This window comes from Chanodichthys erythropterus, chromosome 8, assembly GCF_024489055.1.
Source record: "Chanodichthys erythropterus isolate Z2021 chromosome 8, ASM2448905v1, whole genome shotgun sequence".
Classification (NCBI taxonomy): Eukaryota; Metazoa; Chordata; class Actinopteri; order Cypriniformes; family Xenocyprididae; genus Chanodichthys; species Chanodichthys erythropterus.
In genome coordinates this window covers 34,943,209-34,965,351 of record NC_090228.1, presented here as the reverse complement: position 1 = coordinate 34,965,351, position 22,143 = coordinate 34,943,209, and the positions used below count along the sequence as shown (strand labels likewise).

The window sequence follows — 22,143 nt, the reverse complement described above, 5'->3', positions numbered from 1 at the left end:
TCTCCAAATATATAACAAACCAATAAGAAAAAACAAACGTTGATTTTAAGAATTTGATTTTAAATGTATACTGTATTATATATTAAAAAAAAATGAAATTAAAGTATAAATTAAGTTAGAATGTACCTTATCAAAACAGTGCCATCATCATTACTTGTTTACATAGGGACAATTCTCCAGTCCATTAATTTGGACTTCATCCACTGCCATAAATCACGGTATTTCAGTTTTCCCAATAGGTTTTTACTGAAATTTGGGAATGCATGGAACTGTCTGCCTGGCTGATTTTAAAAAAGTTTAGCTTCCCTTAAAACGCTGACAAGGGTTAAAACATCCTCCTGTTCTCGTGCTATATTGTGAATGCCACTCTGCTTTGACAGCCCCAGCTCTGTCTGTTTTGTCCATCAGCTCCTTGAGGATGCCAATGGATTTGCTTATTCTGGCTGCCGACGTTTCGGATAGGTTTGGCCCCAAGCCTCTCATGAAGGATTTCAAATAATTGTTCAGGTGTTCCAGATGGAGGTCAAGTGGAATATTTTTCCCCTTCCCCCCTCTACCATTCCAAAACCTGTTCCATATCACACTGTGTGCCATGCGCGGAGACAGTGTGGCGTTAACCTGCAGTGTTAGTAGTAAGGTGCTATAGGCATAATGGCTGTGCCCATATGCTTTATAGAAAAGCAGGGCAACTTTATAAAGTCTCATTAGCCGTTCACCATCCCCTTCTCTTACAGCATCCTGCATGTTTAGCAGGAAGAAGCCAAAGTTCTTTTTGGTGATCTTTGTTTGTTGAACTTGCATTTTCCGGAGAAGATTCCGATGGAGCCACAAGATTGTTTTTTTTCTCATGTGTTTCTCTTGCCCTGATGTATGTATACACATTGCCATACCCGTCTGCAGGACATGGAAATTGCCGCCTCTGCTTTCGCTCTGTCGAAGCCTGACTTTGACCTGCAGCTTCTGTGATGTCTGTCATCATGACAAAGGTGTCCACAACCTCTCCAACCTTATCATGCAGCCAGCTCCTCTTAAGTTGTGGCATTCCATCGTAGATTTCAACTGGGACAAACCCATCTGGAATTTCTGTTTGCACATTGAAAAAAATGTTTACTTTCTAAACACCAGTAGTGTGAATACACTGATTAAAGTTGTGTATCTAATATTGGGTGGGACATTTTATCAAAGTGACATTAAATTTTAACAATTAACTATACCAGTAGTAATATATTTGAATACATTAATTTATGTGATAAATGCTAATTCTTAACTATGATGGTCAATTTACCTGTGACATCCTGCAACCCAAAGTGGTCCATTGCAGCTGCTATGAAGAGTGCAGTTGTGTCCTTGCGCACAAATTCCTTATAGGAATTGAAATCTGCATGAGGACCTTGTTTTGCATTGCTGCACCTACATTACAGAAATATGTAGTTTAGCAAATGGCTGATACAGTTTTCTCATTTTATTTCTGTCCATCTCTCACAGACATTTATTATATTCATTTATTATATATTTTTTAATAATAGTCAGTTACATATTTCAATTAAATGACAAGTAGATTGGATAAGGGCCGTGTTTCCCCCATCCCATAACAATCCAATTCATGAAATATCCAGAAATGTGAACTGGACTTTTGTGAAACAACTGTGGAAAGTATGGTCAACAAAAGTACTTTAAAAAATCGTAGTTACCACAATGTATTTTTTCATACTAAAAAAAAACAATGTAAAAAGCCAACTGTTCAAAACACTATAATTATTGTACATTATGTATTGATGGTATTGCAGATCAAAGACAAACCTTAACTTCGCCATGTTGGCAAGGAGTGTGCCATGGTCTTTTGAAGACGCACCATAAAAGAAAATCTGATGATAGATCTTAATCAACATTGAAGACTTGTGATTAACAAAGGATAAACACAACTAGACAGACAATAATCTATCAATAGTTTTTAAACAATTGATAAAGACATAAAATATAAGTGTGATACCTAAAATTGATTAATAATCTACATTATTATTATAACTGAATCTCTGTCTCTCCAACAAAAAAACAGCTATACAAATTTTGAAGGAGGGATCAACTGTATTACTTCACACAATACTCAGCTACATCAATAAAGAGTTTTCAAACCCATTTGCAATGCAAACATACCATATACAAAATCCACACTTCTCAATTACTCGATTCTTCAGAGATCTCCTTTTACACAATACATGAATAAACCATAGCTGAACAGACTTTCTCCAATCACATCAGTGCAAACAATGACCAAACACAATAAAAAAAAACAAACAAACAAAACCAAACAACAACAACAAAAAAAAAAAATAATAAAAAAAATAGTAGAAATCAATCAGTAACCCAAAACAAGAAATCACAGAAAGGCTCATCGATGGAAAGAGTATTTGTACTTGTGATAAAGTCCAGACATATAATGTAGGAAATGTCCCATATGTCCTGGCACATCAGTCTCTTCAAGGATAGCACCTCCACATTAATATAGCATGACTTGATGAATAAGGAAAGGAAGCCCATAAACAAAAATACAAAAGAAAACAAACATTCAGAAGAAAAAAAAAAAACACTCATAAAATGGTGTGAATGACAACCTCAAGGAATATTACCTCAGAACTACTTTTCACATATACAAATAAGTATAAAAATCAAATCTATTCAAAATACATCATTTAGTGGTTATAATCAAACATTACTTACAATTGAGCAGCAAACAACTAAGTTTCCCAACAAGGATGTTCTCTCAGGGCCAAGAAGGAACACAAAGCACACCATGCTGTCCTCTATTTTACTCTACTACTTCCTCATCTTTTATCACACCCTGGGAGCACACTAGGACCCCTGGTGGTGAGGATGAAAATTACAGCCACTAGAACCATGTACAGTTCATGACACTGTTACATACCCTTCCCCTCATTGGAAGGCTTAACATAACCATGGTAAGGCTTCAGGTTCTGTACATGAAAAGTGTCTGGATGACCAGGGTCATCCAAAAATGCAACAGAACAATTAACTGGACCCAAACACTTTAGAATTTTAGCTGGACCTTTCCACTTGGCAGCTAGCTTAGACATAAAACCCTCACTGGCCCGTGACAAGGGATGAGAGCGCACCCATACCAACTCTCCAACCTGATACTGAGCATGTTTTCTGCAAAGGTTATAATAGCGCCCTTGCCTCTTTTGAGCTTGCTCCACATTTTCTCTCACCGACTTCACTCTTGCCAGGCTGTATTTATGGCAAACCTGAATTCTGCAAGCCAGCGATCCCAATGACGATGATGTTCGTTGACGTAGGAGGCTATCATAGTTGAGCGTACGGTTAATGCGCTCTGTAAGATTCGTTTGTGGATGACTGGCTGTGGTAGGTTTTTGGGTTACCCCCCATTGCTTGCACACTAAATTCAAGAGGTGTGAGGTAAATTGTGCTCCTCTGTCAGAAACGAAATAAACTGGAGTACCCCATCGAGTGAAAATCTCATTTACCAGAATATGAGCTATTTTTGGGGCTTTGGCTACTCGTAGAGGGAACAACTCAACCCATTTTGAGCAGTAATCTACCATCACCAAAAGATACTCATTTTGCCTTGGACTCTTAGGAAAAGGTCCCATTAGGTCCACTCCCATCATATATCCTGGCACCACCACTGGGGTATTCTGCAGGTAACCAGACAACTTGGAGGTTGAGGGTTTGTACGTCTGGCACACTTGACACTCTTTACAGTGCTTCCAAACGTCAGAGCGTAAACTGGGCCAGTACACCATATCAAGCAATCTCAAAAGGGTTTTAAGCCGACCAAAGTGACCACTCAAAGGATTGTCGTGGGCATATTTCAAGAATTCTTTGCGCAAGCCTTCAGGTACCACCAACTGAAATTTCTGCCCCTTTTGTCCATCTGGCACACTACGAAATAAAAAGCCATTCCGCTTTGGCAATTTCCTCCCAATCCACTGGTAGGTTTGATGGTGTTACTGTTGAACCAGCAGTCTTAACTTGCCTCACCATGTTCATTTGCAGTGTCTTCCAGACTCCGGGATAATGTGTCTGGGACCACATTGCATTGTCCTTTTCGATACTTAACTGTAAATTCAAACTCCTGCAGCCGTATAGCCCACCGGGTCAATCTTGATGAGGGTTTTGGGTGATTGAAAACCCAAGTCAATGCTGCGTGATCGGTTATAACTTCAAAGGGTCTACCCTCTAAATAGGGCCGCCACTTCTCCACAGCCCACAGAACAGCACAGCACTCCTTCTCAGACACAGAGTATGCTTTTTCAGCTCCATGAAGTAAGCGTGAATCATCAGCTATAACGTGTTCTTCTCCTTCTATGTCTTGAGTCAAAACTGCTCCCAGTCCTTTCTCACTGGCATCTGTCTGCACCTTAAATGGTCTAGAAAAGTCTGGTGAAATCAGGACAGGAGTTGGAGTTAGATCATTCTTGATAGTTTCAAATGCTTCTTGACAGGATTCTGTCCAAGCCCAAGTGGCTCCCTTCTTCTTTAAAGCATGTAGAGGGGCTGCTTTTTCTGAAAATCGTGGTACAAATCGGTGATACCACCCAGCAAGTCCTAAAAACCCTTGCACCTCTTTCAGCGATTGAGGCACAGAAAAGTTAGAGACCTTTGCATCATGTTGCACTTTTTAAGGTTTAAAGTCAGCCCAGCTTGATTGAGGCAACTGAAAACTTGACTGAGGTGCAGCAGGTGTTCATTCTCATCCTTTGAGTATACCACAATATCGTCAATATATACAAAGCAGCACTTTCCCTTGATTTCTATCAGTACACATTCCATTAAATGTTGAAACGAGGCTGCAGCGTTTTTAAGGCCGAACGGTAAACGTAAGAATTCAAATAGCCCTGAAGATGTCACAAAAGCAGTTTTAGGTATACTTCCTGGCTCCAACTCCACCTGCCAGTATCCACTTTTAAGATCTAAAGTACTGAAAATTCTTGCTCCGTGTAAAGATCCCAAAATATCCTGGATTTGGGGCATCGGATAAGCATCCAAGTAAGTTTTTGAGTTCAGTCCACGGAAGTCCACACAAAACCTAGATCCGCCGTCCTTTTTGGGAACAATAACAACAGGAGAAGCCCATGGTGAGTTGGAAGGTCTAATTATATTATTGGCTAACATCTCCTTAATCTCTTTGTCAATGAATTGTTGTTTCTCCACAGATACACGGTATGCTCTCTTACGAAGTGGAACTTCATCTATAGTGTTGATGCAGCCACTAGAACCATGTACAGTTCATGACACTGTTACATTATATATATTTTATACTCACTTCAAAGAGATTTCTGATGGCATGCCAGTCCTCAAACTTAAAGATGAGACCTTCCAGTCGGTCTTCCTTTGTAGCACCATCTGTATATTTCGGCAGCTCCCCTCTGTCAGCCGGTCACCTCCTACTAATACATTTGACACACCGTCTGGTCCCTTTGGCACATACCTAAATGGTTTAAAAGCAAACAGTGGAATTAAAAGCTTCAAAAAAGCACTTTTCTTGCCAAAAGTTACAATGGAGCCTGATTATATTCTTACTCTTTCTGAAGATGGTGAAGTACATCAACCAAATCTGACGTTTTATTCTCATCTTTAAAGAGTAGTCCCAGTGGATACTTTAAAAAAATTATATATTAAATGATGTTACAGTAATGTTTGAGTTGAAAATATGTGTATGTCTTCTACTATTGTTTCAGATTTAACTAATTACTTACATCAGTGGAGCACTTAGCCATTTCCTCTGTATATTGATGTGGAATGTGTTGAACCACTACATTGGAGAAGGGTTTAAACACAGCCAGGTTACTGGGTAAGGATGCGGCTTCCAAGAACAATAAACTCACGCCTCATATAGGCTTGGGTTTCAAGTCCAGGGAGAGAGTTGCAAAGGTCGTATTGAAGTATGTCATGGTCAGGCCTGTCATTGCCAAGGTGATATGTCGTGATTCTATCTTGGACTGCAATATGATGAATCCAGTGTATGGATTTGTTGCTGTGGAGGGTTGACTGATGATGAGCACGCATGAAAAAGAGAATATTATAGAATATTTTGGTGGAGGAGTGGTGTGTGTGATTGGAAAAGCAGAGGAGCTCAAGCCAAGCTCTGCTGCTTCAGAGTCACTTATTGTGCTAAAAGGTAGCACAGCTGTTTCAGAGACATCTATGCTTTGAGCCGATTTGTCCACTGGAAAAGAAAAAAGTAATAACAATTACAAGACTTCTTAATCAAAAGATAGACACACAACATTCATGATGACACAGCATTTGGTGTGTTTCTATATGTACGTTATTTGACATCTCACCTGACAATTGAAGCTTTTCCATGCTTTTCCAGACTGTGTTAAGTGGGTCCTTCGGATCACTTCAGAGTCAGAGTTCAAGAAAATTTCATTCTGGACCTTTAACATTTTTACAGGTTCCTCACATAGGAGAGACAACTCCTTTTGCTTCTCTACAGAATTTTGGTGAGTTGTTGTTATGGCCATTTTGCTCAGCCTTTGAAACACTGTTTTTTTCACCCACCATAATGTAGTATACTACCTACATAGTATGCAAAGGCTGAAAGGCGGGCTTCTCTTCCTCTCAAAGCAATGGAAGCTGCTACACAAGTTGCAGTTTGAGAGTGATTGGTTGCAGTTGTGAGAATGGAGAAAAGAAATGGTGAGAAACATTTTAAGTCTGCCTCTAAGCTGGCGAATGAAAAGGCTTTCAGATCATCTGGAGAGGACTTCCACAGGATGAAACCGTTGTTTGGATTACAGATGTTTTTGCATTCATTGCTCACTAGCTCTAGAATGTGCACCTTTATTTCCTCCGCTAGGTGTTTATGATTCATTGCAAACTTTACAGCTGTGTTCCATTTTTTATTATTGATGCTGTTCACTATTGAGGCCTCTTCTGGATTACATACTTTGGCAACCTTTTGTGATGAGTAATGGGTGACAACCTGAAATATAAGATAATTTATCAGTATGAAAGATTATTATGTAGCCTAATATGTATATTGTTCATTGACATTAAATTGGAATATACAGACATGACATGTTAGCCCATTACACAAGGAAACATTTTAGCATGTTGGCAAAGTGACAGACAACAACTCATACAACATCAGGTGCTAGTTTATCCTTTTAACATTTGTTCACACTACTTATAGCCTGACTCTAAATCGAGATGACACAAGGCTACCATATCTGAAAATATGACTAATATTGTTTAATCATCATAGTAGTATGTAGTGTGGGAATGCAAGTGTGTTTATCACACTGGATTTTAAACGCGACTCACTATTGAGTAATGAAAACTTTCCCATCGAGGTTATTCTCATAGTCATATCATAAGAAGTAAACAATTAAATAAAACAAGCTTACCTCTGTGATGCTCTTTCGCGTTCTTGTACCGGTTGAAGTTGAAGGATTGGGGCAAACCTTCTTCAGAGCCCTGGGCATCTTGGAAGGGGTAGGCTCACAATCTCTTTTCTCTGAAGCCTCAGATGAACACGCTTCTTCAGCCTTGTCTCTTTCGTCGTCTTTCAATTTTTTAAAGTTAGTCAAGTCGCGTTGCAACCGTGTAATAAAGTTGAGACAGGGCCGACAAATGCGATAAGATTTATTTTCATTATTGTCGAGATCTAATCCTAAACAGAGAACTTGTTTGTATATACATGCACCTTTTGTGTTTCTCTCAAAAATGTTATTCATGCTTGTAAGTACTCCACGAATTCTTAAATTTTTTTTACAACAGCGGCAAAGATCGTTTACACTCATTACTTTCCCAGCCAGCAATGACATGTGGGGCCCAGATGAGGGCTTCATGGGCGGCAAATGTGGGCCCCATTATGGGCTTGCACCCGGGATCCACATTTGGGCAAGCCGTGGAAGCCCAGACGTACTAAAAGTGGGACCTGTAAGGGTACTGCATGGGTCCTAACTGGGCAATTCATGCCAAACCCATTTGGGCCCCACCTGCCCAAAGGGGTTTAAATTGGGCTTACACCCGGGATCCACATGGGGGCCAGCCATGGATGCCCAAATGGGTTTTAAGTGGGATCTGTAAGGGTCTTGTGTGGGTCCTAACTGGGCAATTCATGCCAAACCCATTTGGGGCCCACCAGTCTGAAGGGGTTTAAAGTGGGCTTGCACCCGGGATACACATGGGGACCAGCCGTGGATGCCCAGATGGGTTTTAAGTGGAATCTGTAAGGGTCTTATGTGGGTCTTAACCGGGCAATTTGTGTCAGACCCATTTGGGCCCCACCTGCCTAAAGGGGTTTAAAGTGGGTTTGCACCAGGATTCAACCGTGAATGCCCATATGGGCTTAAAGTGGGCTCTGTAAGGATCTTATGTTGGTCCTAACTGGGCAATTCATGCAAGGTAAGCCCAACCATTCATTTAAGGGAACAATCTAAGAAAAATTAAAAATGAAGAATGAATGTAAGTACAAGATAAATACAAGACACTTGATGCTTTGAACTGCAAGAAATATATTAAATTGAACAACAAAAATTATCTTTAAAAAACAATGTCACAACATACGGTAAACTAAAAAATATATTTTAAAAAAATCTCTGAAAAAAACCCCACAAAAATACAATACAAAATACACTCATTATATAATACATTGAACAACAAACATAATCTTTAACAATTAAAATTTTACAACGTACCGGTAAATAAATAAAAAATTTTTTTTTTTTTAAAAATGTCTGAAAAAAAGAAAACAAAACATCTCTCCAAAAAATACATCCAAAACAGTCATGGCGTTTGTGTTGTCAATGTTCTTTTTTACCCATAGATATATGAGCAATATCACACTCGTAGCCGTGCGATATGGCTGTATATCAGCACGCTGTGATTCGTCCGTAGGTAATCACTGCGTGCTCATATACAGCCATATCGCACGGCTACGAGTGTGATATTGCGTTTATACAACAGTTCGACGGCACGACTTCGGTAAAGTTGGTTTTATATTCGCACATTCGGACTTATGATAAATTCAAACTTTCCAATAAATGTGCAATAAATTAACCCATATGGTAAAACAATTTATTTTCAAATATATTTTTAAATATATTTCAAAATATACAAAAAATGGCCAAAAAATATATTCGCTATAAATATATTTTGTCATATAAATATATTTTCCTAAAATGTATTTTTTGGCCATGTTTTGTATATTTTTTTAAAATATATTTTCAAAATATATTTTACAAAAGCATTTAAAAATATATTTTGCCCTACATATATTTCAACCCAAGAAAATACATTCACATGTCACATTTGAAAAAAAAATGTATTTGTTGTCTATAACAAGTGAACATTTGAATAAAAATCAGCAAGGAACATACTTTACAATGTTCAAAAAATTACAATATTCAAACAAATATAACTTTTTTGCTTTCAAGAAGTCTCAGTTTCCCCACGTCAAATCCTCAAAGCCTCTTTGGACACATTTGGAAATCTCTTCTTGACTGTGAGACAAAAATCAGTAATTTTTTTAGAACTTAATGTTTCTAGTAAATTTTCCTTTCACTAAGTATTAATTTACCGTATATATGGCTGCCATGGTTTCCTCATCAAAGGCACTTCTTCTCTGTCTCTACCACTGTACTCATACAAAAGACAAAACACAATAACTGAACATCAGTACAGGTACAGAGGGCATGCACTTTGTCCTCTAACTAGTTTTGGATTTCCTGATATTTTTGTTTACACTGGAACTAAAACAATTACAGGTATACTGGATTTTAAAGATATTTAATGGGCATATTTTTAGACAGTACAGTAAAGAAACTGATGATTGAGGAGAGGTCGAATTAGCCTTTCTTTACACTTCTGCATTGCATTTTCACTTTTACAAATGAAGGGATAGTGGAATATCACAAAGTCACTCAGTTAAGCTAACTTAACAAAGGGATATTTACCCTCATGCTGTTCCAGTTGATTATGACATTCTCTTTTTCTGTGGAATACAAACAGAGATATTTAGAAAAATAATCCATCTCTGTGTGTTCACGCAAGAAGGTCAAAAACCAAAGTGAACATGACGGTAATCCACATGACCTCAGTTGATTAATCAACTTCTTCTGAAGTGAAACAATAGGTGTGTTTTTGGAAAATACTGTTATGTTAAATTTGTTACATTACAGATTTGCCAACTGTCCAATATGGGCTCAAAGTCAACATGTTGTAATTTGTGATGTGTTTTAAAGCTTGAGGAATCATTTGCATGTACAGACTTTAAAATATTAGTATTTTTCTAACACACACCTAGTGTTTCACTTCAACTAGGGTCATGTTGACTATATCATGTTTTTTACTGTGAAGCTGTTTTGTATAAAGTTCCACAGAAATGAAGATGACTTGACTATGAACATTATCCTGTACCTGTGACTTGTGGTTCTCCAGCACAATCGTTGGGCTGGTGGGGCGGACAGCAAGTGGACAAGCGTCTTAACAGATGGGTTTTGACCCGCACCTGTTCCAGACAGAAACAGATATTAACACAAGTGCAGAGAACATATCAATTCATAAATTACACAAATAAAATAATATAATTTGCTTAACAGTGCTTAATTAAAAAAAAAAAAAAATCTACTTCTTAAAGTGTCTCATCATTCTCACCTTGTTGCTGTTGCACAAACCGTCTCTGCTTCTGCTACTGAAAATAAAAAGCAGATTTTTTCAGTAATGAATGACACATGTAAACCTGTAAGTCATGCCAAATAAGCATCTTCTGTTACAAGCAACTTACTGAATCACTGGCTCAACTGGATAATCGAAAACAGCTTGTCATTCAGCAGAAAGTGAATAAAAATTATATTATAGTAAGGCTATATTAATAATGATAATAATAATAGTAGAAAAATTGAGCGCATGAAATGCCATTAATGCCAAACCAGCATATGCCTGAACTTTAATAACGAGAAAATAACGTGTGCCTACTTAACAAGTTTAGTAAAACATTAAATTTAGCCAAAAAAAAAAAAAAGACTTACGTTACAGGCCACTATCAGTGACAGGAGCATCATAGATCGACAACAGCAGGCAGCACCGTCTCCCAAACACTCTACAGCTGAAATTTAAAAAAAAATATTAAACATTTTTTGTGTGTAACGTTAGTTTTCACTAGTGTCCAAATTAAAAACAACTAACTTTAAAACGGAAATCTGAAAATATCAAATGCGTCTCATGTGAGCAAATAAACAAACGGGGCATTAATTTTACAATTAAAGTAAAAAAAAAACCCTTGACAATAAAACATTATACATTCAAAGTAGCAATGAACATTACATATGTGAAAAATGACGACTAAAAATAAAGTTATAACGTTAGCTCTTACCTTTTACTCCGAAAACTCCCGGTTGACTGACGACCGTTACAGTTCAAAATGACGCGCATGCGCAGTACTCCAAAAGTCTGTGAGCGCTGCTAGTGGTTTCCCATTCAAATTACATCACAGTTAACATCGTACATCTAGCGATTTTATTAATCTATTTATTTGTATTTGATGTAGATCTAAACGCTATATTACACTGACAATAAATTACAATTAAATTAATAAATAAATGAATTAATTAATAAGTAATAGACTAAAACACACATTTGTGAGGTGCCATGATCACTATTACACAGGTATTTTTTGGGAAGATATGTGAACTTCCACGCACATTTGCATTGTCGACTGTAAGATTGGAAATGTATTTTCTTGCGCCCTGAAATATATTTTCATATATAAATATATTTTTCCTGCCCCTGAAATACATATTTAAATATATTTTAAGTATATGAAGGGTGAAACAAATATATATATATATAACATATATATATATATTCAAAAATATATTTCATATAGACTGGGTTTTTATAGGCCTTATAGACAGACAGCTTGAGAGTGACTCCTGAAGGACCAGCACCACATCCTCTTGTACCACTGTTTGAAGAATTTATCTTCCAGAATCTGGCAGTAAGTTTTGGAAGATCATTTAGTCCATCTCTACAAGATGGACATTTCAGGATAAGAGATGGACTAAAAGTGAACTCCCACACCTTACTGCCAGATTCTGGAAGATAAATTCTTCAAACAGTGGTACAAGAGGATGTGGTGCTGGTCCTTCAGGAGTCACTCTCAAGCTGTCTGTCTATAAGGCCTATAAAAACCCAGTCTTCATGTATTTTATAACACTTCAGCTTGTGATTCTGATTAAGAGCGGGTCATTTTTTAGGATTCTTCACCTAACCTAAGTCTCTGAGATCCTGACACCTCACACTTCTGAAGACTCCAGGTAGGTTTCAGTACTGGGAAATGTAGGCGCTGGAGACTAAAGGGTTCCTGATGGTTTCACACTTAATTCTTCACCTTAATTCTTAATTATTTTGCAGTTAACGTGTCTTTTCTTCTCCAGCTGTTTTTGTATGACCCCGCTGACCCAATGAGCATTTCACTGTCCAATGGTCATGCTTTAACTTTGCAATTTCTAGTATTACATTAGTATTGAGTCCTTATCATGAGTATTTAATAATTTTTGACTTTTCAGTCTGAGTTAAATCTCTTTTTTTGGCTCATTTTATCTGTAAAAGAAAACCTGCCTAATAATTCTGCACACCTGAATATAGGGCATTTTTCATTTCCAGCCTTCATGAACAATTATGTATCACTTATAAATGATTAAAAACAATATTAATAGTAGTTATTAAGATTGATGTGGATTGGAATTGGTAAAATGTGCTTGGAAAAAAAATATGATCAGAAAATCAACTTGCCTAATAATTCTGCACACAGTGTATTGCATTACATTCATTCTTCAAGTCGATGTCCATAATATTATATCCATTATAAAAGTCCGTTTGAATGTCCTCTGAGGAAAGCGATCTTTGTATAACACCACAGCACTAAAAACAACTTCCTTTGCAAAAGTTCCTTTCAATTTAAAAGTCTCTTGTGCTTCACTGACTTATTCCTCCTGTAAAGTGTTGCTGCCATCTAATGGCGTATTAATGTAACTTTCACTCAATCCATATTACTTACTAATGGACATATTTATATAAAATAATATTTATTGAACAACAAATAAGCACAATTGTACAGTTCAGTCAAACAAAACACTAGTTATTTACAAAAAACAAAAACAAAACAAAAAACATTTACGCTTGTATGTGGGTTTTACAAATATTCAAGGAATGAAAAGGATTTTAAAGAGCTTGTGACAAAACATCTTAACTCCATTGGATCCTCAAACTGTCAATCAAACTTCATTACATTAATCCGCATCCCCTTGTGAATGAAGTGTGCACGCAGTTTGGACATCTCTGTGCAATGCAAAGGTAAATAAAGATCTGATTTTAGAAAAAAAAATTGTAAAGCGTTTTCTTTACTAAAAAAAACCCTATGTTTATAAAGTTTAATGTTTTACGTATTTGAAAAGCGGAGAAGAGTGTTCGTCTGATATGTCCCGTCTAGTTGAAGCCAATATGCTAGCCTATATATAATGATGTAACATAACGTCGTTTATTATCAAATTTAACATAGCACAATTCGACTTGCTCTGGAACAAATAATAGATTAATAAAGACCAAAGATTGCCTCTTCTATGTACTCAAATTGAATAATGTCTCATGTTTAACCACTATAAGAGCCAGCGGCAAATCCACGAGTCACTGGCCGAGATTAAGCTGTTCTCGGCAGTTACAGAAGCACTGAACGGTCGCTGACGCCCTGGAGCTCACATCTCCGAAAACGTCAAAACAAGTTGTAAAATAGGCGCTGTTATTAAATATGAGTCACATATTTCAGGTCTAAACAACTACATTATCGCCTAAAAACTATTAAAACTGCAGTTTGTGGTACAACAAGTAGTATTTGTAAAGCTTGCGGTTGATTTGGTCGGCCGCCATGACGGTCACTTCAAGCGGAGTGATACAAACGGTGAAAAGGTAGGAGGAGTGCTGATATCGCTGAAATATCGCATGGCTATCAGCCAATCAGATTCGAGAACCAGACAGAACTGTTGTATAAATATATATAAGACCCATATATGTGTTCCCAGTTCAAACCCATGCCAACTTGGCCCATAAATATATCATGCAAGACCCATATATGTGTTCCCAGTTCAAACCCATGCCAACTTGGCCCATAAATATATCATGCAAGACCCATATATGTTTTCCCAGTTCAAACCCATGCCCACTTGACCCATAAAAATTCTATGCAGGACCCATATGTGCATTCCCAGTTCAAACCCATGCCCACTTGACCCATAAATATGCCATTCAAGACCCATATATGTGTTCCCAGATCAAACCCATGCCCACTTGGCCCATAAATATATCATGCAAGACCCATATATGTTTTCCCAGTTCAAACCCATGCCAACTTGGCCCATAAATATATCATGCAAGACCCATATATGTTTTCCCAGTTCAAACCCATGCCCACTTGACCCATAAAAATTCTATGCAGGACCCATATGTGCATTCCCAGTTCAAACCCATGCCCACTTGACCCATAAATATGCCATTCAAGACTCATATATGTGTTCCCAGATCAAACCCATGCCCACTTGGCCCATAAATATATCATGCAAGACCCATATATGTTTTCCCAGTTCAAACCCATGCCCACTTGACCCATAAAAATTCTATGCAGGACCCATATGTGCATTCCCAGTTCAAACCCATGCCTACTTGACCCATAAATATGCCATTCAAGACCCATATATGTGTTCCCAGTTCAAACCCATGCCCACTTGGCCCATAAAAATTCTATGTAGGACCCATATGTGCATTCCCAGTTCAAACCCATGCCCACTTGACCCATAAATATGCCATTCAAGACCCATATATGTGTTCCCAGATCAAACCCATGCCCACTTGGCCCATAAATATATCATGCAAGACCCATATATGTTTTCCCAGTTCAAACCCATGCCAACTTGGCCCATAAATATATCATGCAAGACCCATATATGTTTTCCCAGTTCAAACCCATGACCACTTGGCCCATAAAAATTCTATGAAGGACCCATATGTGCATTCCCAGTTCAAACCCATGCCCATTTCACCCATAAATATGCCATTCAAGACCCATATATGTGTTCCCAGTTCAAACCCATGCCCACTTGGCCCATAAAAATTCTATGCAGGACCCATATGTGCATTCCCAGTTCAAACCCATGCCCACTTGGCCCATAAATATGCCATGCAAGACCCATATATGTGTTCCCAGATCAAACCCATGCCCACTTGGCCCATAAATATATCATGCAAGACCCATATATGTTTTCCCAGTTCAAACCCATGCCAACTTGGCCCATAAATATATCATGCAAGACCCATATATGTTTTCCCAGTTCAAACCCATGACCACTTGGCCCATAAAAATTCTATGAAGGACCCATATGTGCATTCCCAGTTCAAACCCATGCCCATTTCACCCATAAATATGCCATTCAAGACCCATATATGTGTTCCCAGTTCAAACCCATGCCCACTTGGCCCATAAAAATTCTATGAGGGACCCATATGTGCATTCCCAGTTCAAACCCATGCCCACTTGGCCCATAAATATGCCATGCAAGACCCATATATGTGTTCCCAGATCAAACCCATGCCCACTTGGCCCATGCCTGTCCCTTATGGGGCCCATGTAATCAGCTCATATGGGCTTGCTATGTGGGACTCGTACTACAAAACCTACATGGGACCCGCTGATTTCACCCAGCCAAAGCCCATGCCCACACAGTACCCATGGAACCCGTAGTTAACCCATCTGGGCCCCACGTTTCATTGCTGGCTGGGTTCCTACTTCTTCCAGTTCCAGCGTGCGTTCGTGCAGTTGAACTCTGTTGACAACTATGCGTCGCTCAACATACGTCACTTACTGCGTTGCTCTGATTGGTTGTAGGTCTATCCAATTGAGTGCAGAGTTGTTGTTTTTTACTGGTTTGGTTAAGACACGCCTAATAATTCAAGTGCAATGGAGCAGTATCAGACTCACATTCTGCCTAGAATATGAGTATGACGAAGTCAGGCTAATTGTAGTTAGTTTAATTGAAGGTAGATATCTTGGCAGTTTAAGCTCAAATTAGGTTGATAACCTTTAAGAAAACAGAATAATAATACTAATTGGCTGGTCTTAGCTGGTTTAAGCTGGTGGTCTCCCAGCCTCCCATTCTCCTAGCTAACCAAAACCCCTCTAAAACCAGCTATGACCAGGCTGGGAGACGAGCTTAGGCTGGTTTTAGCTGGATTTTTCAACAGAGACACTAAAACATTTTAACTATGTGCATGCTAATTCAACATTATTATACACAATATGATTCAGCAAACTTCTGTTACAACACAATTTGTCTCTTCAACACACGAGAAGACATTTATGTAAATATCAATCAACATATATAAGCCAACATTTAGCTCACTGAAACACATTTCATCCTACCATCAGCGTCTCGGGTTGACTCATCACTGATGTGCTTTCCGATCTTTTTGTCTTCTTTCGCTCACAACTCTCTTTAGATGTGGCAATCTTTTTTCTAGAAGACACTTGTGCGGCAGGACACTCACTGCGTTGCAATTCTTTTAGGATGAGTGCTTTTTATGCGCTCCGTTTTCAGCGTGCACGCTCCTTAAGGCTGATTTATACTTCTGCGTCGAGTGTACACTGTAGCTACGGCGTAAGTTGCATGTAGCAAACGTAGCCTATGACGTGCACCTCTTCAAAAATGTAACAACGCGCCAATTCTACGCGGACCGCAAGCGCTGTGATTGGTCTGCTAGAACCCCTCCCTCGGGTCAAAAAGATGGCACGGAGCAATCTTAAAACATAGAGTGTTTTCAGCTTCCATATGAATGAAAAAAATTGCTTCAAGGGACACATTCAGTCAAACTGCAACAAAAGTCGTTACCTATTTGCCGCTTCTAGTTGTAAGCTTCTCTGACAACGTACATATGACAATCTGCTTCTTCTTCGGCTTTTGCCTTGATCCTCAACATGACCGCGGACACTGCCTCCTAGTGGTCTGCATGCACGTCGACGTGGAGAACGACGCAGAAGTATAAATGAAAACAGACACATAGTCTATGGCGCAGACTCTGGCGTAGGTCTGACGCAGAAGTATAAATCAGCCTTTAGGCTCTCCTCTCTTTTCCGCGCTCCATTGGCTGCTTCCAGTGCTGTTTTTAGATTCCATAGCTTTTCCTCTGACGCAACAGATTCGCCACTCGGAACGTCTCCTCCAGTCACCCGAGATAAGTCTCCAAGTTCACTTAAATTGCACCAAGAAGCAAACTTCTGACTTTACAATTATCGCTCATGTATCTGTTAAAACAGATCCTAATAGTTGTTTCTTGTAGTTGTTTGAGCAGCATTTATTGAGATAATTGATTGTATTTCACTTTCTCAGGGAGACTCAAAGCATGACACCAACATCTTCTGTCTGGCTGTGTTACTGAGCAGCACTCTGGTCTACAACAGTCGAGGGACGATTGACAACAGGGCTGTAGAGGAACTGCAGTATCCTTCTGACAGTCTAGACAACTATCAAGTAATTTAGCTGACACATTTATCTTAAGTCTTTTACAAATAAATATAAATGCAACGTTGTTTTGTGTTCAAAGCAGTGACGCATCACTTTTTGTAAGATGCTGCACCTGTGCTTTACTGCCATGTGTGGGTACACAGCAAAATCCCCAGCGTTAAAATTATCACTGCTCAGTGTGTATACACTGCCCGGCCAAAAATAGTCACTGTTTGGATTTAAATAGGCAAATAGAGCCCAGGTACTAATGTGCAAGTAGCATGAATGGAGCCTTTTTGTCATGTTACACCTGGCTCAAAGGTGTAACATTAAGGAAGACGACACGGCAGAATAACTTCAATCACAATATTTATTAACCAAAAAAAACATAATCAAAAGGTCAGTATCAGTAGAGTTAATCAGTATGAACTGCAAGTGAATGGATGCTCAGTTGAAACGTTGTTAGCGCAAATGTATGGATGTAAAAAAAGATACAAAATAACAACATTAGAACGCGGTCCTGGCAAACTGCTACCAACAAGAGCTGAGCCGCGATGAACTCCTACAGCATGCTTAAATAAGACCCATGATGAGGAACAGGTGTACCAAAGTCACGCCCCAAAAGTCACGACCTGCAACAAAGAAAAAACCAAAACACCAAAACCAACACAACCCTAACACACCCCCCTTTTAAAAAATTACCCCACAACAAAAAACAGAACAAAAAAAAAAAAAAAACACATCAGTTGCAGACAGATCTCACGTCACTCCATCACGGGGGCACGTGACAGAGTGTCCGCTAGAACATTCTCAGCACCCTTAATATGTTTAATCGTTATATTATATGGCTGTAAGAAAAGTACCCATCGCATTAAGCGTTGACTCAGACTCTGTAATGAGTGAAGAAACGTCAAGGGATTGTGATCGGAATAGATTACTACCGGAGAGCCTCCCCCCACATAAACGTCAAAATGTTGGAGAGCCCAAATCAGTGCCAGCGTTTCCTTCTCAATAACAGAGTAGTTCAATTGAAAGGAGTTAAACTTGCGTGAAAAATAACTGACTGGGTGATCATACCCATCGGAATGAGTCTGCAGGAGAACCGCTCCTGCTCCCACTTGACTTGCGTCAACCTGGATCTTAAACAAAAGACCACTTTGGGGCGCTGCTAACACAGGAGCAGCCGACAACAACAGCTTCACATTTTCGAAAGCCTTTTGACAATGGGGAGTCCACTCAAACTTGGCGGAGTTCTTTAAAAGGTTAGTCAATGGACAAATAACCGATGAAAAATTAGGGCAAAAATTACGATAGTAATTAGCCATCCCTATAAACCTCATTAGTTCCTTTTTTGTACAAGGAGTAGGGAAATTCTCTAATGCACTCACTTTAGAGCGCAAAGGGCGCACCTTTCCTTGGCCCACCTCTCTTCCCAAATAAGAAACCGTTGCCCGTGCAAAGTCACATTTAGACAAATTCACTGTCAAATTAGCCTCCGCTAGACGCTGAAATAAAGCTCGTATCCGTCTCACATGTTGATCCCATTCATCGCTGTAAACTATAACGTCGTCCAAATAAACTGCGCAGCCGTCTAAACCTGAAACCACACGGTTCATTAACCTCCGAAAGGTCGCCGGCGCGTTTCGTAACCCGAAACTCATGACAGAATAGGAGTATAACCCAGAAGAAGTTATGAACGCAGTTATTTCTTGTGCCCGCGGTGTTAAAGGCACCTGCCAGTATCCTTTAAGTAAATCGAATTTGCTGACATACCTTGCAGAACCCACTTGATCGACACAGTCCTCCATCCTCGGGAGAGGAAAAGCGTCAGGTTTGGTGATTTTATTAATTCGTCTATAATCCGTACAAAACCTGAAAGTTCCATCTGGTTTTTTAACTAATAGACACGGCGAAGCCCAACTCGAACAAGACGGTTTTGCGATGTTATTCTTCAGCATATACTGAATCTCTGACTCCAATTTTAGACGTTTTTCAACAGGAACACGATAAAAACGCTGGCGTATAGGTGGAGCGTCACCCACATCTACATCGTGCTCTATTAAGTGAGTTTGTGATGGGACATCCCCAAATAATGACGGAAACTCGCCTATCAATTGTGACAGCTCTGCTCGTTGTACAACGGATAAATGGGCCAACAAATTCTCCAAATTATTTAAAGCCTCTGAATTTTTTAAACAAGGTTGTAATACAGCGTCATCTAAAACTTTAATTCCCCCAGTCTCTCCTACCGAAGATCGACTCAACTCATCAGTCACAGAACTGACCACAGCAGACGACTTGACAGATTGTTTACAAGTACGAGAAAAAAATGGTTTCAATAAATTCACATGACAAATTTGAGTCCTTTTCTTTCTATCCGGAGTTTCAATTTCATAATTAAGATCTGATAAAGCACGCACCACGGTATATGGTCCCATAAACTTTGCGCAAAACGGAGAGCCCACTAAAGGCAGCAATGCCAAAACCTGATCCCCCGAATTAAACACACGCTGTTCAGACTGGCGATCAAAAAGCCTTTTCATTTTTATTTGCGCCTTTTCTAAATTTTTCCGTGCAGCTTGACCAGCTAAAAACAAGCGTCTGCGAAAACCATTGACATACTCCAGCAAACTTTGTGGTAGCTGTTTTCCCTTTAACTGATCGCCCACAACGGCAAGCGGACCCCGCACCTTATGTCCGAAAACGAATTCGTTGGGACTAAAGCCCAAACTAGACTGTGTAACCTCCCTTGCAGCTAACAAAAGCCATGGAAGTCCTTCCTCCCAGTCTCGATTTAATTCAACGCAATACGCGCGCAAGAGAGACTTGAGTGTTTGATGAAACCGTTCCAGCACCCCTTGACTCTGCGGATGGAACGCGCTGGACCGGTTATGTTTCACTCTCAACTGTTTCAAGATCTCCGCGAACATGTTAGATGTGAAATTCGTTCCCTGGTCACTCTGAATGACCTTAGGGATACCGAAGATAGAAATAAATTGAGACAGGGCTTTAACTACAGATCGAGTTGTAATATTGCGCATCGCATAAGCTGCTGGGTAACGAGTATTTTGGCACATAATAGTCAAAAGAAATCTACTTCCCGACTTAGAAGGAGGTAATGGGCCAACACAGTCTATTAACAGGTGCTCAAAAGGTTGATCCACTGGAGGTATTGGACACAATGGGGCCTGTTTAAGTGGCTGATTAGGTTTCCCTGTCACTTGGCACGTGTGACATGTTTTAATAAACCGCGAGATATCTTTTTTCAACAGCGGCCAATATAAATGCTTCAAAACTCTGTCATACGTCTTTTTTACGCCCAAGTGACCGGCTATATCGCCGTGAGCCAACCGGAGCACATCATCTCTAATTTTTCCGGTACAACAACCTGAACTATTGACTCACCACCACAATCTTCTTTTTGAGCAAGCCACTTACGCAGCAGCACTCCATCACCTATAAAATATCCAGTTGCGGAACTCTCCACATCCTCCGGTGGTAAAACAGCAGCAAACAAAGTTTTCAACCCAGGATCATCCCGCTGGGCGACCACCAATTCTGCACAAGAAAAATTAGAAAGAGACAATCCAGGAACAACAAACTTAACCGGCTTACGGGTATCACACAATTTAGCACCCTCGTCATTTAGGCTTTTGGACTTAGATCGTGTAACAACACAAGAGGCACCCTCAGACAACTCACCACACCCCTGATCGAGAAGGGAAGTCGGGGTCACAATCGGTGACGGGGCCAGTACCGGCCACACACTCTCACCTGCCAGGTTGTTTCCCAAAATGACCTCCACCCCCTCCACCGGCAAGGAAGGGCGCACTCCCATAGTCACTTTCCCATTGACTAACTGAGACTGTAAAATAAAGTTATGCAGAGGAACAGACAACGTTTGGAGAGTAATTCCTTGGATCAGAACATTCTTACCCGCATATGAGGTGGATGAAAACGGAAGAACAGAATCCAAAATAAAGGACTCTGATGATCCCGTGTCTCGCAGGACTCTAACAGGTATACCTTCCTGCCCCTCAACGAGAGACACAAACCCTTCAGAAATAAAAGGTACATACCCTTTGTGTTCAATTTCGGAACAGTTCGTTTTTAGCACAGACATATTTTCCGCAGATGACGCGCGCGACAAACAATTCGTTAAGAGAACAGGTGCAGAGTTTTTATTCTTGCCGCGTCCCTGTTTACTTCCAAGTACCAGACACTCATTCTTCCAATGTCCGACTTCCAGACAATAACGACACATTGAATCAGTTATCACCCTCTGAGAAGGTGGTCCTCGGTCACCTCGTTGCAGTAGTTTAGAATTAATATTTCCGTTAGCCCGATTGCCACAAACAAACCGGTTCTTGTGTGTTAAAACGAAATCATCTGCTAATGATGCAGCTTCAGCAGCAGTGCGAGGTTTATTTTCATTAATATAAACTGCAATTTGATCGGGAACAATGTTTTTAAACTGTTCAGTAATCATCATTTCGCGCAACTCACCAAATGACTGTACATTAGATGTTGTACACCAGCGATCAAAGTGGTTACTTAACTCTCTCGTAACTTCCACGTGTGTTTGTCTCTCACCTTTTCTCCAAGT

At 39.5% G+C, this 22,143-nt stretch overlaps 2 protein-coding genes across 2 annotated transcripts in view; one reads left to right on the top strand and one right to left on the bottom strand.

Annotated features, from left to right (window-relative positions):
- LOC137025181 (guanylate-binding protein 4-like) overlaps positions 1-19,600 on the top strand; it is a 46,625-nt gene extending 27,025 nt beyond the window's left edge. The window contains exons 9-11 of the mRNA XM_067393211.1: positions 17,424-17,564; positions 19,318-19,368; positions 19,523-19,600. Of these exons, the coding sequence (XP_067249312.1) occupies positions 17,424-17,564; positions 19,318-19,368; positions 19,523-19,600 (270 nt within the window). The remainder of the gene's footprint in view (positions 1-17,423; positions 17,565-19,317; positions 19,369-19,522) is intronic.
- LOC137024030 (uncharacterized) lies at positions 11-2,793 on the bottom strand. The gene is made up of 4 exons (XM_067391187.1): positions 2,719-2,793; positions 1,801-1,877; positions 1,286-1,410; positions 11-1,083 (listed from the first exon to the last, which is right to left on the bottom strand). The coding sequence occupies exons 1-4, from the start codon at positions 2,791-2,793 to the stop codon at positions 713-715; spliced, it is 648 nt and encodes a 215-aa protein (XP_067247288.1). The 3' UTR covers positions 11-712.
- Positions 19,601-22,143: the final 2,543 nt, after the last annotated feature.

Coding starts and splice junctions, on each gene's coding strand:
- LOC137024030 (XM_067391187.1), bottom strand. CDS start 2,793: ATGGTGTGCTTTGTGTTCCTTCTTGGCCCTGAGAGAACATCCTTGTTG. Junction 1,878..2,718: donor TAGTTGTTTGCTGCTCAATT/GTAAGTAATGTT, acceptor ATGTTGATTAAG/ATCTATCATCAGATTTTCTT. Junction 1,411..1,800: donor GCCAACATGGCGAAGTTAAG/GTTTGTCTTTGA, acceptor TCTGTAATGTAG/GTGCAGCAATGCAAAACAAG.